The sequence below is a fragment of the Manis pentadactyla genome, chromosome 10 (assembly GCF_030020395.1).
Source record: "Manis pentadactyla isolate mManPen7 chromosome 10, mManPen7.hap1, whole genome shotgun sequence".
In the NCBI taxonomy this organism is placed as follows: Eukaryota; Metazoa; Chordata; class Mammalia; order Pholidota; family Manidae; genus Manis; species Manis pentadactyla.
The window spans coordinates 901,082-920,799 of NC_080028.1; the positions used below are offsets into that span (position 1 = coordinate 901,082).

The 19,718-nt window shown below is 50.8% G+C and overlaps 1 protein-coding gene across 3 annotated transcripts; it reads right to left on the reverse strand.

Annotated features, from left to right (window-relative positions):
- Window positions 1-230: 230 nt before the first annotated feature.
- ZBED4 (zinc finger BED-type containing 4) lies at window positions 231-19,338 on the reverse strand. Of its 3 annotated transcripts, XM_036906651.2 has the most exons (3): window positions 19,182-19,338; window positions 15,766-15,931; window positions 231-5,434 (listed from the first exon to the last, which is right to left on the reverse strand). In XM_036906651.2, the coding sequence occupies exon 3, from the start codon at window positions 5,126-5,128 to the stop codon at window positions 1,643-1,645; it is 3,486 nt and encodes a 1,161-aa protein (XP_036762546.2). In that variant the 5' UTR covers window positions 5,129-5,434; window positions 15,766-15,931; window positions 19,182-19,338; the 3' UTR covers window positions 231-1,642. The 3 variants fall into 3 exon arrangements, with proteins under 3 accessions (XP_036762546.2, XP_036762544.2, XP_036762548.2); XM_036906649.2 differs by lacking the exon at window positions 15,766-15,931 and having other exon boundaries at window positions 19,182-19,335; XM_036906653.2 differs by lacking the exons at window positions 15,766-15,931; window positions 19,182-19,338 and adding an exon at window positions 7,866-7,924.
- Between the last annotated feature and the right edge of the window lie 380 nt (window positions 19,339-19,718).

Here is a 19,718-nt window from a genome sequence, read left to right on the forward strand (position 1 = left end):
CCATGTCAGTGTGATTCACTAGTGTGTCCCTGACTGGCGCTCCTTGGGCATCTCCGGAGAACCTGGGCACATCCTGCAGGGAGAGGCCCGAGGGGTGTGCGTGTGTGCAGGGCCTCACGGCCAGGGCACTTGAGTGGCTACCTCCCGGCTCCCCCACCGTGGTCCCCCATGAGCAACAGCACCCACTCGGAGCACAGGGCCCACAAAGTTTTGGTCAGTGTCATCACAGGAACTGGAAATGCTGCAAGAATTACACCTCCACTTCCCCCACGTCCTCTCTGGGGCACAGGAAAAATTTCAAAGTCTGCATGACTGCAGTTGTTCTATATATTGGCCCCAAAGAGGATGATGTTTTATTATCCTAAAATAAAAAGCCAGTGTTCTCTAGCAGTACAAAATTGCAAATAAAAAGTTTAATTTCAGAAACTGAGTTCACCATTTATAAATATACTAAAACACAGTCAATGCAAATTCAGATTAATAACAGGTACAGTATCTTAACAAAACAACTTTTCTAACAGGTCATAGGCAAATGAGTGACTTGTTTCACCCAGAATATTTAATTGGCTTGATATAAGAAAATGAACCTTTTCTAGACGTTGAAGCAAAAACTTTGAACACATACATATTATTAAAAGAATCAGACAATTGATGCTTCATTCTGATGTCCTTGGGATTCTAAAATACCCCAGTGATGGCTGAATCTTCCCTATTATAAAGAAAAACCTGAACACCTAAGGCTGTTCTCACACTATAACAATATTCTTCCCTGTTCATAAGCCAGCTCTTCTAAAGGAATCTTACACTTAATTGATCAAATTGGGGGTCAGGGCACAAATTTCCTAAGATAGCTTCATAGCAAAGACACTAATCAGAGGCTTGGAGATCTGATCAACAGGAGGCTGTAAACGTGTCGTCTGCACCGGCTGAACAACAGGCCTCATGGGAGCTCGTGGCTAGTTGGGTGTCTCTGAGTTAACTGGCCACGTGAGCCTGATGCAAACATATAAAATGGAAAAGTTCTGCTTAGCAAGTCACTACAGAGCCAACATCCATGACACACCTACACTCTGTCTTCAAACGCCACATCTGTCACAGTAACAGTCACCTTCCAGGGTATTCTCTGTGCTCCTCAACACACTTCAGAGTCTGCAGTTCAGAACTGCTCAGTCATGGATGGCTTGACCTCCACCTCCTATTTACAGATTTTGTTTGACAGCCACAAAGCTGTTCTGTTGCAATTAAAGCAATTTTAAAACTAAAACACAGCACCTGATTTGTGGTTTTCACATAATTGAATAAAAGCCTACAGAGGAAAATGGTTTACATCTTCTCTGTCTTTCTGGTAAAACATATCACTAACCCCCAGCTTTAAAAAAACCTTACAATTGTGAATTAAATCTCATTTCATAATTGACAAGATGGGCTCTTCCTAGTGGGCTCCTTGAAAACACACAGGGCCCCGGGATGGGGTGAGGAGTAAGGCACGGTAGGCAGGAGATGGTGAGGCTGGGTGCAGAAGTGCAGCACGGCCGAGCACCTGGTCTGACGCCCTGCATCCCCACAGGTGAGCTGCTGGCCCAGACCAGACAGCTGGTGCCCAAGAAGCAACCGTTTTCAGTCTGGCAGCTCCACTGAGGTTTCAATACTGAAAGTAAATCAAAGGGAGGTTCACTTTCAGAAAGATGAGCTTTTCAAAATGCTCCATCATGAGCCTGGACTGGCCAAAACTGCCATTCTCGGTGGGTGTGTTGAACAGCTTTTCTGAAGGGACAATACTTGGAGGACAGCCCAGAAACCTGACGGCCAGCATCGAGAGGCCTGGCCAGGCTGCCCTCTTCAGGTTCCAGTAGGCGAGAGGGTCACAGCTGTGTTCCAGTACGTCCTCCTCCAGGTACGCGAGCACCACGTCCTTGGGTGCCCGGGACTGTCCTCTGGGGCCCTTCTTTGCCATCTTGGCCACAAGTGACCACAGGTTTTCCTCCCCGGCCATGTCCTTGGATGGGGAGCCCAGGTCACACCCGTTGGGGATGGGCGTGTCTTCTGAGGTAGAATGCAGCGTTTCCAGTTCCCTGATTAAGTCCTGTTTATACTGCTCCGCCTCCTCCTCGGAGAACAGGGAGGCTTTGTAGCGAGGGTCCAGCAGCGTGGCGAAGATGTACCTGGGGTCGTGGAGCGGGGCAGACAGCCGGCTCACCATGGCCTCCTTCAGGGACCGCAGCATGGCGTCGATGCCTGTCGTCTCCTCAAATAGCATCTCCACCTTCCGGTTGAGGATGTGGATCATGGGGATGACCTGGCTGAGTGTGGACACGTGGGCGCTCATCTCCCGGCTCGCGGCATCAAAGGGCTTCAGCGCGCGGCACACGGACTGCATGACCTCCCACTGGTCACAGCTGATGAGCTCTCTGAAGTTGCACTCGGCGGACACCTCGTTGATGGCCCGTTTCTGCTCAAGGAGCCGCTCCAGCATGAGGAAGGACGTGCCCCACTTGGACGGCACGTCCTGCAGCAGTCGGTGCTGAGGAAGCGCATGCTCCCGTTGCAGCTCGGCCAGCCTCTCCCGAGCCCTGGGCGACCGTTGCACCCGCTCGCACACCTTCCGCGCAGTGCTCAGGACATTCTGGACCATCCGCTGGCTCTTGATGGCCTCGGTGACAATGAGGCTGACCGTGTGGCTGAAGCACTGGACGCTTGAGTGCTCCCCCTCGTTCAGAGTCCTGCCAATGCTCGGGTTGTCTGTCACCGTGATGCCCACCTGCAGGCCGGGGGACGTCACCCAGGCCTCCCACCAGCACTCCAGCTGCTTCTGAACACTGCTACCGCTATAGTCGCAGTCCACCTGAGACACGTGCAGGAGCGCTGAGCAGTGGTGGTCCTCGCAGCGCGGCCGGCCCATGGGCTGGAAGGTGACCCAGTGAGCAGTGAGCGTGAGGAACTCACGGGTCTGGCTGCTCATCCAGATTCCAGAGGTGAAGTGGACCACACCGCTCTCAGCTTCCTGCAAGTGGGACATGACGATCCGCCTCACACTGTCGTACATACCTGGGATGGCCGTCCTGGAGAAGTAGGAGGGGGAGGGCAGAGAGTACTGAGGTTTCAAGTATTCGAGCAGTCGGTTGAAGCCGACATTGTCTACAAAAGAATATGGCTGAAGGTCAAGTGCAATCATTTCCGCGATGAGACTTGTTATTTTTTTGGCAACTGGATGAGAATCATAAAACTTGTCACTGGCGTCGTCAAAGGAGGAAGCTCCCGCAAGCTCTGCGCCCAGGGCTGCGTGGCCGCCCGTCCTGGGGTCCTCAGGCTGCAGCACGCTGCTGTGGAACCTCTGTAGGTGCCTGAGCAGACAGCTGGTGCCCAGGTTGCTGGGCTTCTTCCCCCTGCTGATCGTCCGGCCGCAGTGCAGGCACACGACCTTCGTGGGGTCCGCAGAGCAGATAGAAAAATGGTTCCACAACTTTGAGGTCTTTTTGCTATTAACAGGAAATACAACTTGACTGCTTTTTGTAACCACTGTCGGCAGGTCAGTCAGTTTGGAGGAGGAACTTTCTGTAGAAGCCAAGGTGGCATATGGCGAGTTCGCCAAGCTGACACCCAGAAAGCCTTTGTTCCCAACAACCTCTGCATGGCGTCTGTAGAGATGCCTCATCAGGCAGCTGGTGCCCACATCGCCCTTCTTCCCCCGGCTGATGACGCAGGCACAGTGCTTGCACACCGCCTTCAGACTGTCCGTGGGCGCTAATGAGAAGTGGTGCCACACCCCAGACTTCAACCTCTTCATGACCTTCTTGTTCTGCTGGAACACGGCCTCGGGCTCAGACACAACAGCCCTCGGCCCAGCCCCCAGCTGCTTCTCAGGGGAGGACACCAGCGAGGCCTCGCCAACATCATCGGAGGACGACCACACCGCCGCCTCTTCCCCCAGAGCCTCCCCGGCATTCAGCTGTGCCTGCAGGTCCTCTGGCAGCCGGTCAGGGGATGAGGACGCTGATGGGGACTCCTGGGCCAACTTCCCTGGGGAGGACGCCGCGGAGTGTGGGTCTCCGTCCGGCAGCGGTAAGGTGGGCAGCAAGGTGGGGGGTGCGGAGTAGGGGGGTGGGAGGCCGGGGCCGGCCCCACTCTCCTGCAGCACAATGGAGCGGTGCGCCCTCCACATGTGCCTAATGAGGCAGCTGGTGCCCAGGTCCTTCCCATTCTTGCCGCGGCTGAACTCGTTCATGCAGTGCACGCATACGGCCTTGGAGCTGTCCAATGGGGACAGATAGAAGTGCTTCCAGACGGCGGACCTTCTCCTGGACCCGGATGTGCCCTTTGGGGGTGCAGGTGTCTTCTCATGCCCACTCTCCACAGCCTCCTCGCCATGGAGGGTGGAAAGGTGGGGAGGCGCCCCCAGGGCATCTTCCCGACTGCACTGGTCAGAGAGGGGTGCATCCGAAGAGGCATCCTCAGAAGACACCGCAGACACGGGTTCCTCTGCTGTCTGCCTGGGAGACGGCACCGTCGGCATCCCCTGGGGTGGGGGCACTGCACCCAGGTCCCCAGCATCTGCGGCCTGTGGCGGGGGCCTCACGGAAGGTGGGGGCAGTGAGGCCAGGGCGGGCAGGCCGCTGTCCTCTGGAAGGAGGGCCGTGGGATGTGCCCGCCGCACATGCCGCATGAGGCAGCTGGTGCTCAGGTCCTTCTCGTTCTTGCCGCGGCTGAACTCCTTCATGCAGTACATGCACACGGCCTTTGTGCTGTCCCGGGGCGAGATGAAGAAGTGCTTCCACGCTGGGGACTTCTTCCTGGAGCTGGCACCACGGCCAGACAGTAGGCTCTGCGTCACGGCCTCCATGGCCACGTCGTACAGTGTTCTGCTGTACTGCGAGAGCAGGGACCCGTACTCGTCCTCACTGTCCGCAGAGAGGCACGTTCCGGGGAGCTTGCAGCGATGGCCCACCTCCCTGGCCTCTGCCTGCTCGTCGCTGCCGTCAGCGGGGCTCCTGAGCTCCTGCTCCTTCTTTAAGTCTGTTCTCTCTGAACTGGGATTTGGAATCCCACCATCCTCCCCTTCTGTTTTAAAGTTTACTTTATCAGGAACAAAACCAGCACCTGCTTTGGGATGAGCTTCCTGGTGGTTCTCCATGACTGACCATAACTACTGCAGCTGCTTCGTCATGGTGATGCCCAAGGCTGGTGAATGACGGATCCAAAGGCTCTTCTGTGCCCTAAATGTACATCACCTTCTGTTTTCTCAAAATAATTCACTTTTCAGGATGTTTATGAACAAAACTGGTCATAAAGCTCCCTGAAAAGCCACCTCGGGTACGGGTGGCACCCTTACAGTGCTGTCACTTCACCATGCAGACGAGGAATGCACAGGGGACCCTGCTTCTTGTCCTGGAGACAGGAGCGCTGTCATTGTGGAGGCAGGCTGATGCTTCTGCGTCACCTACAGGAGACAACATCAAGTTAAGCACCGAAGTAAAACATACACTTCAAAGTGATGCCGTTAAGGATACATCAGCCTCACTGTGCACAGAAAAAGCCCCCTGATAGTATGTTAAAATAGAAAAACTTGTTCCTTGACAATTTTACAATCCACTCACATAAGGACAATGCCCTAAAACTGCAACATAAGCAAAAAACAGAGACATGAATTTAAATCCAAACAGTCTGTCAATAAAGGATTGGGGGGACATGAAAGTCCACAGTGTATATACAAAGGTGGGTTTGGCCCAGAATCGATGCCCTGACCCTTCACACAGTGCCCTGGAGGAGGTCACAAGCCGTACTGAGCAAGGCTGAATCCCCTCCAGCCAGTTTTTACCATACTTTGCTGTAAGAACCGATACAGCCGCTTGGAAAGTCCCACTCTCTGTGGCACGGCCACCGTTTGACCTCTGTCACAGGTCCCTGGAGAAACCCTACTCAGGCATGGTTGCTATGTGGCCTGACTCAGAGCCTGCTTTGTGGGAAAAGCCCAGTGTTTGCTGAAAACAAACAGCTGCAGTTTTCTGAGATCACAGCTGCCTCATGCTGCAGTCCCAGTTAGGGCAAACAAGAGCCTGGCAAAAGGTTTAAAAGGAAGGTCCAGGGATCAAGACGTGTACAGGAGCCTCGGAAAGCTCCAACAAATTCCTGGGGCTGTAGGACATGCATGTGCAGAACCAACACAAGCCCAGGGAAGACCCGTGTCCACCCCACTGTCTCGTTTCTGTCTAACCAGGACCCTGTGCAAGCAGAGGGCGAAGAAGGCCAAAGTAAAGTGCCACAGGACAACAGCCTTCTGACACACGGACATACAGAGCCCTGAGAGGCAGCAGACATCTGCTCCGGTGCTGCGGAACCTGTGACCGGTTGCCAGCTGATGGCTGCCAAACCACCCAGAAGCTTCAAACACTGCTAGGAATGTGGACTCTTCCTAATTAGTCCAGGAAATTCACTGAGGAAACAAAATAAGCGAAAACCAAACCAAACCAAACCCCAGTAACAACAAACTCAAGAGGGAGTAGATGTGATGTGGTGTTCAACAGAAATAAAAATATCACAAGCCAGGCAAAAAAGCAGGTAAGTATGGCCTATATGCAGGAAAAGAAAGAGACAGACAGACAGAGAAGAGAGATGGAGGGAGAGAGGAGAAGAGAGAGAGAAAGGGAAGGGAAAGAGATGAAACAGGCTGAGACACTGGACTTACTAGACAAAGACTTAAGTCAGCTGCTATAGATACCTTAGAACTAAAGGAAACACTGTGTAAAGAAACTAAGTGGAAACACAACAGTGGCTCACCAAATAAACAACAGTGAAGAGAGAAAAACTGCAGAAGAGAACCAAGTAGAAATGATGGAGGTGAAATGTGTAACTGAAGTGAAAAATTCACTAGAGGGGCTCAAGAGCTGGAAGAAAGTGGCGGCAGATCTGAGGCTGGGTTGGCTCAAACGGGGCAGAAAACCACAGGAGAGATGCTTGAGTGGTACTGCTGACCAACCCCAACAGACACCGTGGGACACTCCCCCCAAGAATGTATAATGCACTCTTTCCGAGCGCCCATGAAACAGTCCACATGCTGCCATGACTAAAGTATGATAAATGTAAAAGGACTAAACTGTGCACTATGTCCTTCACCCATGAAGGACTCAGATTATAAAACAGTGACTGAAAAAAAATACAGTTTGTGAGCTGCAGCTAAAGTGGTACTCAGAAAGAAATCTACTGTTTAAATGCCTATATTAGAAAGACATCAAATTAATAATGTAAACATTCACCTTCACACACACACACACACACACAGGGAAAAAGAACAAACCAAACCAAACCAAAGCAAAAAAAGAGTAAAATAATGATTACAGTGGATACTAATGGAATAGAAAACAGAGAAAGAGAAGTGGGATAGAACATTAATAAGCCCAAATGTTGGTTCTTTTTTTTTTGGTTCTTTTAAAAGAGCAACAAAGTTGACACATCCTTAGCTAGACTAAGAAGAAAAGATACAGACTGCAAAAACATGGGAACAGTAACACTGATGCCTCAGAAATTAACAGAATATAAGAGAATACTATAAACAACTTTCTACCAACAAATTCAACAATTAAGGTAAAATGGAATAAATTACCAAAAGTGACTCAAGAAGAAATAGAAAATCAGAACAGACCTATAGCAAGTAAAGAAACAGAGTAACTTAAAATCTTCCCACAAGGAAAAGAAAAACGTAGGCCCAGATGACTTCCCTGAAGAATGCTGTCATACATTTACAGAATAAGCAATACCGATACCCCACAAACTCTCTGAAACAGGATGATGGAGCACTGCAGTTATTCTAAGAGGCCAGTATCACACTGACACCAAAGCCAGACAAAGGCAGCAAAAAAAAGAAAACTACAGACCGCTTCCCTAGAAACGGAGGAAGCCACTGTGTCTCTGATGACACATGGCAGCTGCATTAGAGGGAGCACCGTGAAATCCAGAGATCAGCTTCAGTCACGTCTCCTTTATTAAAAAAAAAATAAGTAGCATACAAAAATAAATCTGGCAGACAAAATAAAAGATCCTCAAAGAAGCCCATGTCCTAATCCTCAGACCTGTGAATACATAGATTACAGGCAAAAGGAAATTTTTAAAAGGTTGCAGATGGCCTTAAGGTTACTAACCCAGGATAATAGGAAGATTATCCTGGATTATCTGGATGGAATTAATGTTATCAAGAGGATCCTTAAAAGTGGATGAAAGAGGGAGAAGAGAGATGGAGGGGAACATGACTTCAGAAGAATGGTGAGAGAGATGCTGTGTGGCTGGCTTTGAAGACTGAAGAAGTGGGACCTACAGACCAAGCTAGAAGTGTGAAAGGCGAGGGAACAGAGTCACCACTAGGGCCTCCGGGGCGGGAGGCAGCCTGCCACCATCCAGACTTTAGCCCAGTGAGACCCAACTCAGATTTCTGACCTCCAAATTTATGTTGCTTTCACCCACTAATTTTGTAGTAGGTTGTTAAAACAGTACTAGAAAACTAATACAATAAACAACAAAAGAATTACAGCCAAATTTTGCAAAAAGGTAAGAGAAAAAAATAAGAGCAGAAAAACATCTCTACAGATAAAGAATATTAGAAAAACTGGTTGAATTAAATGAATTCAGTTCAAATTAAATGAAAACTAAAATTTATTTCAAAAGAAGCTAAAGATATTTAAAATTATACAAAAAAAACAACATAAATCAGGATAGAAAAACATGACATGAGTTTATGGATCCTAGGAAAATATGAGAAATAAAAGTAAAGTATCATTTCAAAAGTAAGAACTAAGCTAAAAGCAACATAAGAATAAACTCCATAGATGAATGCTTAAGATAAACAGAAGAGGAAAATATTTTTTTTAAGTGAAAAAGAAATGAAGAGATAAAAAAGACTCTAGAGAAATATACTGATTTAAAAGACAGGTAAAGAAGATCCAACATATGTATGATCAGAGCTTCGCCCAGCAAAAAAAAAAAGGTGGACAAAACAAGAAAACAGAATACTAAACACTCAGAAGCTTTTCCTGAAATAAAAATTGTGAAACTGCATATTGATAGAGCACACCATATAGCTGAGAAAATCCACCTTTCACAATTACACTGAGGTGTGTTCCAGTAAAATGAGTGGACTTCGAAAGACTTGCCAGTCAGGGCACTCAGGCAGAAAACAAAGTACTTTCCTTCATTTATCAGGAAAAGAAAATAAAATTGTCATGAGTTTGACAGCAGTGTTTCACACTACAAAACAACAGAAAAATGAATATTTGATACTCAAGGGAAGAAAATGTGAGCCAAGGAGTTTATATCCAGTTAAATGGACTTTCAAGTATAAGGGACACAGAAAAACTATTATCAACATGCAAGAATTCAGGAAATATTTTTCCATTAGTCCTTCCTAAGAAACTACTAGAGAACAAACCTCAACCAAAGAAATCTAGGTAAAACTTTGTCATAAGAACAGGTGTGAGCATCTGATTGGCACCTGCCTGTAGAATACTGAATGAGGGTTTAGGAACACAGCAGGTCACAGCCACACGCTCTACAATGCAGAGTCTGTATAACTAAGAGGAAGAGAAGGATAATGGGAGTCTTATTCAGAAAACATTTTACCTTTTCAGTGAGAACACAGGTCAAAGTGGTTTTGCCACTGTTATCCTAGAACTTTGGTGTGTGCAGTGAGAGATAAATGAGTAATCAGCAATGGTCTAACTCCCACCTCCCATTCCCGGAGAACGAGGATTGTCAGCGAAGAAAGGAGAGGTACAGATTAGACAGGTAAAATAAGCATCTTGTAGTCGGTGGGCAAAACACACACCTGAGCTCTTCGCTGCAAAGACCTGGAAACAATGACCAGCCCAACAGCAATAAGCGTACCTGACATCCAGACTGGTTTTGAAACATCACTTCCCATTTTAAAAGACCAAGCTCCTTAAAGGAATGGCTTATTCCAGGTTGGGGCAGCAAGATCCAAGGTAAGCCTAGAACATGTCGGCATGCCAGACAGCAAAGAGCCTTCATGAGTGACTGCAACTGTGTCCAGAGGGCCAAGGGGCCAACCCGTGAGGGCTCCCACTGTCCAGAAAGGAGAGCTTCGGGGCATAAATAAGGAACTTAATATGTTAAAACTCACCAAGTATGTTTAAATCTGAGTTCATATACCAAAATAAAATCTTCAACTGCTCACCCTTGGAGGATGACAGGAAAATGATTATTTTGAAAGCTGATAAACAAGGACAAAGAATCGAGCATTTATCTTCAGTTTCCTACATGAACTGCAGCAGTAAAGAGCCAAACAGTACAGACGTTGTCCTTACACAGAATGAAATCAACACATCAGGTGTGTGTGCCAACGGCTACCCACATCAGAGAGAGGAGATGCACCACACAGGAGGTGCCCCCTCACAGACCACCCAACACCCCCACAGAGGAGGCGTGCTGGAGGTCAACCCTAATCTGATCAAGATCCAACTACCAGTTCACAGAACATCACGGACAGATGACACACCAAACCTCACCCAAGCACTGCAACCGGCAGAACCTAACTAACTGGGGGTAGGAAACACGCGTCCAGCCGCCTGGCTTCCTCCACAAGTAACTCCCGTGGGAGGCAGGGACGAGGTGACCTGTAGGTAAGAGACTGAAGCAAAGCAAGGCTTAGCTTTTATTCAGAGATGCACTCCTCAGTCATAAAGCTATGAAGAAAAGCAGGGAAGTAACTGCTGTGTAAGTGGGAGAGGGTGTAGGTGGGACCGACACGTGGAAGGATTCTGCGGAGCCAGTGAAATACAGAATTTCATTTCTTTACCTAAATGATGGTTACAAAGTGTCCACCTTAAGCAGCTCATCAAGCTATACATTCATTCCATGCAGTTTCTGTATCTAAACTGTATTTTAAGTGAAAAAAGATTTTTAAAAAAATGACACTACAATAACGGGGCATTATGCTGTCCAGGCCGGGACAGGCCCTCACACAGTGTGGGCACCGGAGCTGTGACCCCAGAGCTGCTGTGGAGCAGTGGGGAAGGAGGGCTCTCAGGCAGCCGGGGCCAGGGCGGCTAGAGCTCGCCATGGAAGAACACGGACTCTGGCCCCTAGCTCACGCCATCCCCCAAGTCAAGCCCCAGTGGATGGTCACACTAAAGACAAAATGATAAAGAATATAATGAGGAAAATGTCCTTAAACCTTGATGTAGAGTAGAAGAGGCCTAACCACTGACGGAAGATGAGAAAACAGGGCAAAGAAACTTTAATTTCTTAAAAGAAACTTTTAGAGAGATAATAAAAAACTCTTCTTCAAGAAACACCACGAGTGAGAAAAAAAAGTGTGCCTCAGAGGACATTTAGAAAAAAGGGCAAGAGCCTTGAACAGGCACTTCATAAAAGGGCTGTTGCCATGCGAACACAGAAAGGGCTCTGCCTCACTGACTCAGGGACGTACACACGAAAGCCACCAGCACACAACATCCTGTGAAATGGCGAGGCCAACACACATATGATCTGCCATGCATGCACACGCATGCACAGACTGTCAGTGCACAGGGCTGGCGAGTGTGACCACATGGGAAATGGCTGCAGTATGCAGTAAGACTGAACCCCATGCGGTGTCACCCCAGGGTTGTACCCACAGCCTGCTGTATGTGCCCAGCAAGCCACATATATGCCATGTTCACAGCCGCATTCCCATAGGTCAAAAGCCAGCTACTGATGGGACAACCTTGTGCAGTGGGCTATCACACCAATGGAAATAAACACGTGCCCGCATTCCACACCTACAATTGTGAGCCAAAGGACTTGTGCCACGTGTCCCATGGCTATGAACAACAGTGGCAGAAGTCAGAAAACAACTACCTCTAGGAAGAGGTGAAAGACAGGAGAGTAGAAGCAACTCCAGCGCCTGACCTGCTGGAGGTGACACTGGCCTGTCGCACGAGGGACAATTCACTGAGATGCACACTTCTCTGCACAGGTGTGATACTGCCCACAGAGTGAAAAACTAGAACACCCACCTACACGCCCATCAACAGCTGCACCTGAGTGCCCCCAACACACCTGTTCTGAGGCTTCAGGTGGAGCTGCGCAACCTTGGGGGCTGCCACTGCCGCTCCCACTGCAGGGCAGGCCAGCTCCATGCTGGGGAAGCGTACGGCCACACGCATGTACGTGTCTACAGCAGCAGATGAAACTTGCCCATGATGATTATGACAGGTTTTCACTTTCTATTTTATCTATTTTTCTGATTGACTATTTTTGCACATATTTTATGATCATAAATAGCAATGACGTTTCTATTTTAGGAAAAATGTTATTTGCTCTAGCAGTTTACTAGTAAAAAATATTTTTTTACTCCTGTTTCAGCCCAATTAAAAACATGTTATCTTTGCAGCATGTTATCTTTGGTTTCCAAGCCACAAAAGGATTATGTTCCTGTGGTATTTTTGATCATTTTGCATATGTGTGAAGAACAATTTGGCTTTTTCCACTTATCCAAAAGTCTGGAAATGATACTGAGGCCCTGAAAGATGAGGCTGCTTGTTTACAACGCACCTGAAACCAGCGACCCCAGGTTCTGATTCTACTCTCCAGCAAGCAAAGATCAGTTCAAAGGCAGGACTCACCAGCACGAGTATGAAATAGGGTAATCAATGACAGTGACACACATGCCTTCTGGACAGATCTGGTCGCTGTGTCCCCTGCTGCCACTGTGCGCAGCCCCGGCCAGGCTGCAGGAGCTGCCTGCTCCCTGGGCCCTGGCCGTTCTGGGCCCTGCACCCTACCACTGAGAGAACACTGCACTCAGGCAATGCACAGCCCCCCTAACTTACAACTAGAGACTGAAGAGGGAGAAGGGGCAGAAGCGGAAAGGAGGTACCCAAGACCACACACTTCCTAGAATTTATTTTGCTTTTTTTTTTTGTTTCAAAGACAAAAACACCAAAAAATACAGGTAGCTAATTGGAGAATCCTTTCTATAGGCAAGAAAAAGTAAAAGGTATGGGCTATTCCAACCTCAGGCATGTGTTCTGAGTTGCTGGAGAACCTGTTGGTATTTTTTACTCAGAGAACTTAAGAAGCGACCTCCCAGTGGGAAGCCGGGGGGTTCCACGCACGGCGCCTCCAGCTCATGTCTCCGAGCTTCGAATGTAATGATCAACTCCTTTAGGGATACCAATGCCTGACCCCCAAGTACATCTGGTCCTGGACAGTGTACCCTACTCCTCACCCGAACTGAAGCACAGTACAGGAAACTGCTCCAAGTATCAGGTCTCACTCGGTCAGACCGGCCAAGACCCAAACGCTTGTACACCGTCTTGAGGGTGAGGCTGAGAAGAGGACAGTGGAGGGACCACACCCAAGGAGAAGAATCTGGAAACCCCTACCGAGGGACACCTGCCGGCACCAGCAATCCCACCACTAGGCGCGACCAAAGGCAGCCTCACCCAGCACAATAGCATCCCCCAGGACTGGACACTGGCACCCACAGCTGAAGGCTGGAGAACCACTCACACCCACCAACGAGGAATGATGACTCACAGATGTGAACTTTTAAAAAGCAAGACACACACACGTACGAACACCTTTATGAGAGAAAGGAGGGAACACAAGGACAGATGTGTATCTGTGTGCTTATTTTTGGAGGATAAAGCAGAATTAAAAAACTGTTGCCTATAATGGGGAGTTAGGGATGGAAGTGAGATTTCTGGTTATGTCTTTTATATAATTTTGACTTAGAACCATTACTCCATACATAAAATAAAAAAATTACAAATCTGAAACAAATAAACCTAACCATACACCCAAGGGGCAAGACAGCCACAGACAGGAGAATGTTTGTCAGGGGCCTGAGAACGCAGCACTTTACAATTCATTCAGGGGGAAGCAGAATACACCCTGAGGACACAGGGAACTGAAAAACTGAACACCCGAGACTCTGCTAAGTAGCTCCACTCGTAGCAGTAACATAATATTGTCATTTTAAAAAACCTGTTTTATGTACATTTTAGCATCAAACAATTATGTCAATGGCATTAAGAATCACTACTTTGAGAATAAATTTTCAAAATCAAACAAATTAAGTGAAACCACATAATGCTAAATTTGTATTGCAAACATCAGCACGAATCCACAATGTCTTACAAACATATGTCCCAGCTCTGCCCACCAGACAGCAGCAATAACACAAACACAACAAGCACATCTAATATCTCAGTCTTGGTCTCTAAACACCCTTGTGCACAAAGGAGCCAGAGCACTTTGGAGAAACGGCGGCTGCGGTCTGGAGAGGCAGAGCAGGACGCCAGGAGGAGGCACCCCCAGACCATGCTGCACGGAGGCCACTCGGCAGGGCTCCCACCTCATCAGCTACAGCCGTCTGAACACCAGAAACGAAAACAGACACCTTTAGTAAGTTATAATATAAGGAATAAACAGGAACCCATTGGGCTGCACCGATGTTCAGAGAAAAAGGAACACTAAGAACACTCGCCAAACTGGAAGCAGACTTGGCGACCAGCTGCTTCCCTGCAAAGTGGTATAAAGGGAGAGGGTCCAGCATCTGACTCATCTTCTTAGGACGCAATGATGCGGGAGACAGAATGAAGAAAGGAGAGACAACAGTTGCATCAAAAAGTCAGCACCAGTCCCAGCAGGACAGCCTCCAGGAAGCACACAGTGTCAGGTTCATGAGAATGTGCTGCCTCCTGCCAGATCACAGGTGGACACCAGGCCGGAGGAACAAAAACAAACAAATCCAGAACGTGGGGCATTCGCAAGACAACTGGCCTGGTCTCTTCCAAAACTCAGTATCTTGGGAAAAAATTGGGGCAGGGGACAGAGCTGTTCCAGAATAGAGACCAAGGAGACATGACAGCCAGCTCGACGGCCCAGACCTGGCTCTGGTTTGGAGAAAACAGCTCCTACAGACAACTAGGGTCCTGCCTGGGGATGGGCCACTGGGGCGCACACAGGCACTAATTACATCTCTCAGCTGTCGTCGGATGTGACAGTACTGTTAGTTATGGAGAAGATCCTTTTGCTTTTTCTTCAGAGAAAAGGATAATTAGCGGCAAAGTGTTGTGATACCTGCAGTTGCCCCTGAAAGTTCCAGCAAACACCAGGTGGGCCAAGGGCGGCAGTCAGGGAGCGCAGGCACAGGGCTCCGTCCTGGGGCAGGGCACACGGGGGCACGACTCTCTGTACACCAAGGAACCGCAGACTATGACCTCTAAGACACTGGAGCATATTTGTTCTCAACGAGCATGTACACGTGCACCTCGTGTCCATGTGTACACCCGGGGAGTCAGGGTGGCAGCAGACACTCCTGCCTGGTTCAGACCTGGAGATGACGATCTTCCCACCAAAGTTTTAAATTAAGGTCCAGTCTGCATGTCAGAGCAACTGTGCTGTACTCTGAAGATGCGTCACGTAAGTCACACATTCCGGAGGAGGCAGGTGCATCAGCTGAGCCACTGTGCTCATCCCAGGGAAAGCTCCAGCCCAGTCCTGGCCACGCTGGATGGAGAGCACAGATGGAGGGCCAGAGCCACAGCCGACTCCAGGAACCGTAGCCGAGCTACTTCCATGCGACACGGTCAGAAACCGCGACCAGGCCACCTTGGAGACAGCCCATTCCAAACCCAGCCAGCCGACAGGGCAAGGTCAGCTGGTCTGCACGGCGCCCCTGACGCGGTCTGGGTCACAGACCAGGGCTACGTGGGTCACTCTGCTCCCCCTCTGGGTGGGTCCCCTTTACCCGACACCGGCACCCCTGATGCCTACCTTCCGCTGGTTATGGGGCAGGCCTGCCAGTGACAGGCCTGAAATCACTGCCGCGGGTGGAGCTGCTGGAAGTGTCTTGACGTGTCCCTGTGCTCCCATGCTGTGAAGCACGGCCTCTGGCAGAGCCACAGGGCTCTCCTGACCAGCACAGCTCCGAGCCGGTCCTCTGCGGAAGGAGCAGACCGCAGGGCAAGTCTTGGGCAGCGGCCTCGGGAGAAAATGCAGCCCCTCACAGTCACACCTACGGGGCTGGTGACGTGGGACAGAACAAGCGCAGGGCCACTCGGCCGAAGGGCCAGACCCTCCCTCCCAGATCAGGGAGCCATGCCGCAGAGCACCCTGGGGTTCCCGTGGCTCACAGACTGCTGGGGAAGGGCTGGTGGCTGCTGAAAGGCCACCCCCTGAATGAGACGGGAACCCAAGCAGGCACTCCTTGCCAACAGGAGCTGCTGGAGAGGCGGCTTCACCGACAGGACGCAGGCTCAAGTGGAGGAGCCAGCCCTTCCACCACACTGACATTCCCCACTCGGGACCCCTGCCCCGTGGCCTGTGCCCTCCAGGGCTGGCCCTGAGCGTCCCCGCCTCCAAGAACAGGGGTCTTCCCAGAACACAGCTCCCAAGCAGAACTCCGCCCGCCTGCCTGTGTTCCTCCCAGCACTCAGTGGTTTCCATCTGTCCCCAGCATCACTAATAGGTTCTCCGAGGGCAGGGAACTTCCTTTAAAAACCACCATCACGCACATCACCTCTACCACAGGTACAGCAGTGCCAGATGCAGGGTGGGAGGCAGGAACACCTTTGCAGTGAAGCACCTCTGTCTCTCTGGGCCCCTTCAGCCTCAGAAATGGGGCATTCACACAAGACTTTATTCCTAGCAATGCCTTCCAGAATTTGAACTACAAAAAACCCATACCAAGTAATTAGCATGGAAGTGATCTGAGATAGTTCAGAATGAAGAAAAATTTAGGCGCTGGACAGGGGTGAGGGAGAATAGGGAGAGAGGAATGTAGAAAGGGTCAAGCCCCCTGGCAGGGTGGCAGACCCCAAAGCTGCTGAATCCAGACACTGAAGGTGAGGCCAGAGGTACACGTGACCTTCTTATGCAGCTGCAATTGGAAAAACAAAACAAAGAACCACAGATTCCTATAGCTTACAACCTCAAGTTCTGAGATTTAAAAAGTGCCTAAAAGTCAAATACTAATTAGAAGACAGACAGTTGCTGACTCTCTGAAGCTGCACATGTTGTGCAGAGAAGCTCAGAAGAAAAAAGAATGCAGGAGAGGAGAGAAGTTGGGTCTGCAACCAACATCAGGGGCTCCTAGCTTGGTGCCAGCCTGTGCCCTGCAGTCCTCACCTGCTGCCTCCCCTCACCAGGCAATCACCACACCTGCTGGAGAAGGCAATCTGAGCAGAGTTCAGAAACTGAAGTTAGCTGGAGCACCATGAGAGGCCCGCACTGACCGCCATCTCTCCTAGGCCAGGGCACTCCCTAGACCCTATGGCAGGCGGCAGCCTCAGACACAGGCATCTCCTGCATTTAATACTCAGCACATCAGCTCCTTTGCACAGACAGAATCAACCAACAACCCTAATAACGTACTTAAACCCTTTCTCCAAGGTGTTAGCAATGTTCTTTGTACAGGTTGAGTTACTCAGGAACCTCCTCCTGTTTCTGGGGTTGTATCAAAGAACAGAGCAGTCTTCACAACCAAAAATATGAGGAATTAACCAGAACAAACAATGGTGGGCGGGGAGGAGGGGGTTGGTGGGGGAGAAGCTGTCAAGTTATCACCTGTCAAATGGACTAAGTCCGAGCTGTCTTCCAATTTAGATTGTGTCCTGTGAAACTTTTTGGAGACTTATAGGATACCTCTTACCTTGCACCAGATTGTTTCCTGGGAAAATGTGAATCATGACAAGAAGCTACAACCTGCGTAAGGATCCCAGGAGGTGTGCAGCCGGCATGGACTGGACGGCCCACTCAAAACCATCAGGGTACGGAGTCCAGCTCCAGTGAACACTTTCCTCACAGGTAACTTGATTTAGTAAGCAAAACTAATTCATAACTGTAAGCTGTCTTGTTCATAGCCCTTCTTAAAAAATTCCAACTTAAACCCTTTCAAGTCTAATTCTACTGCCATGATGTAAACACCAAAATTAATACTTCTATGTAAAAAAGTCACAAGGATACCTTTGCTTTAGCAAACTGGCCTCATTAAAGTGTGAAATGGATTTTTAACAACTATGCACTTTATCTGGTCAGAGTTAACTTCAAAACAAGTTAAGTTCCCTTTTTACAACATGAGAATGCCCACAGATGCTGCTCCTGATGGCCCAGCTGGGCAGGAACTTGTTTCCAGAGAAGGGCATGTGTCTCCTGAAAGCACCCAAAACATGGAGACAGCACACGGGGGCCGCGGGCTGGCAATTCTCTTACTCAATGGAGGTGGCATGGGTCACAGAAAAAAGATGCAAGATATACGAAAGACTCCCAGTTTACCTGGGTCTAGAAAAAACAGCTGCAATTGGAAAAACATCTGAAATTATACCTTGCAATTTGATTCATATTTTTAGAGATTAAATTTGGTCACCCACAAACAATAACTAAAAGCTTCAAAAGCGTGTAGCAATAACGAACTTGTCTCGTCTGCTTCCAAAGACATGTTAAAAGAAGGCCCTTGGTTGTCTCCTGGAGATGACACTGAAAGTGAACTAAAGCTAGAGAAAAACCCTAAACACATAATGTCTAAGACAATTCGCTGGGCTGGCGAAGGGCAAAGGACTTCCCAAAGGACACCCAACTGGCCACCTGCACCTGCTCAGAGGAGAGGGGCTGCCCGGCCGCCCCGCCAGGACCCAAGAACCATTCTCGTGGGGGATTTCCGTTCCCTCCGTCCCACGTCGACGCACCCCTCGGACCCTCCAGGGCGACCCCCGCGGCGGGTCCGCACAGCTTTCTGCCACTTTAGGGGTTCGGTCAACAAAATCCTGTTGCCGGAAAATGCTCCACGGGGGCCTCCGTCGGCAGGCCGGCGCGCCAGCTGTCAGCCCCACCAGGGTCTCGTGGCCCGGGGTCGCTGGCCCCAGCGCTTCAGGCACCGCGGCGGAATCGGGCGGCCCCGGCTGCTACGAGGGCATGGAGACCGAGGCCGCGCCCCCGACCCCGGCATCGACCCAGACCCCGGCGCAGCCCCCGGGCCCCAGCCCCAACCCCGCCTCCGTCCCTGACCCCGGCTCTCAGGCCGCGGCTCCAGGCCCCGACCACCGACCCCGACCCAACCCCCAGGCCGCAGACCCCGATCGGGCCGGCCTCCGACCCTCGCGCGGCCCCGACGGCGCGCCAGGACGGCCAGGCCCGGGACGCGAGCCCGCGCTGAGGCGGAGCAGACTGCGGCCACCCGCCCGCAGCGCACTCACCGCGGGGCCGGGCTCGTGCGGGCTGCTCCCCGGCTGCGCACGACGGCCGCGCGGGCGGGCGCTCCCATTCATTAGCCGCGGCTTTGTCTGCCCCCGCGCCCCTCCCGCCGCCGCTGCTGCCGCCGCCGCCGCCGCCCGTGACGCCTCCGGACGCAGCGCCCCTCCCAGGGCCCCGCGCGGCGCGGGGCGGGGCGGGGCGGGCCGGGGCGGAGCTGGCGTGCGCAGGCGCAGGGCCCGGCGGAGCGGGCGGCTTTGGGGACCGAGGCGCCGCTGACGGGAAGGGGCCCGGGCCGACTGCGCAGGCGCAGTCCCCGCCCCCGAGCCGGCGCAGGCAGAGCGTGCTGGCGCAATACCCGCGGGTCGGTCCCGCCCCGTGATGTTCGGCTCCACCATCCAGGCGCGGATTCCGCGTGCCAGTCTAGTCCCAGGGCTGGCCGGGCTGACGGCGCAGGCGCAGTCCCCGCGCGCGGTGTAGGGCCCGGTGCTGGGCGGGGCGGGCGGCTTGGGGGGTGCCGGTTACTGGCTGGCCAGGACTGC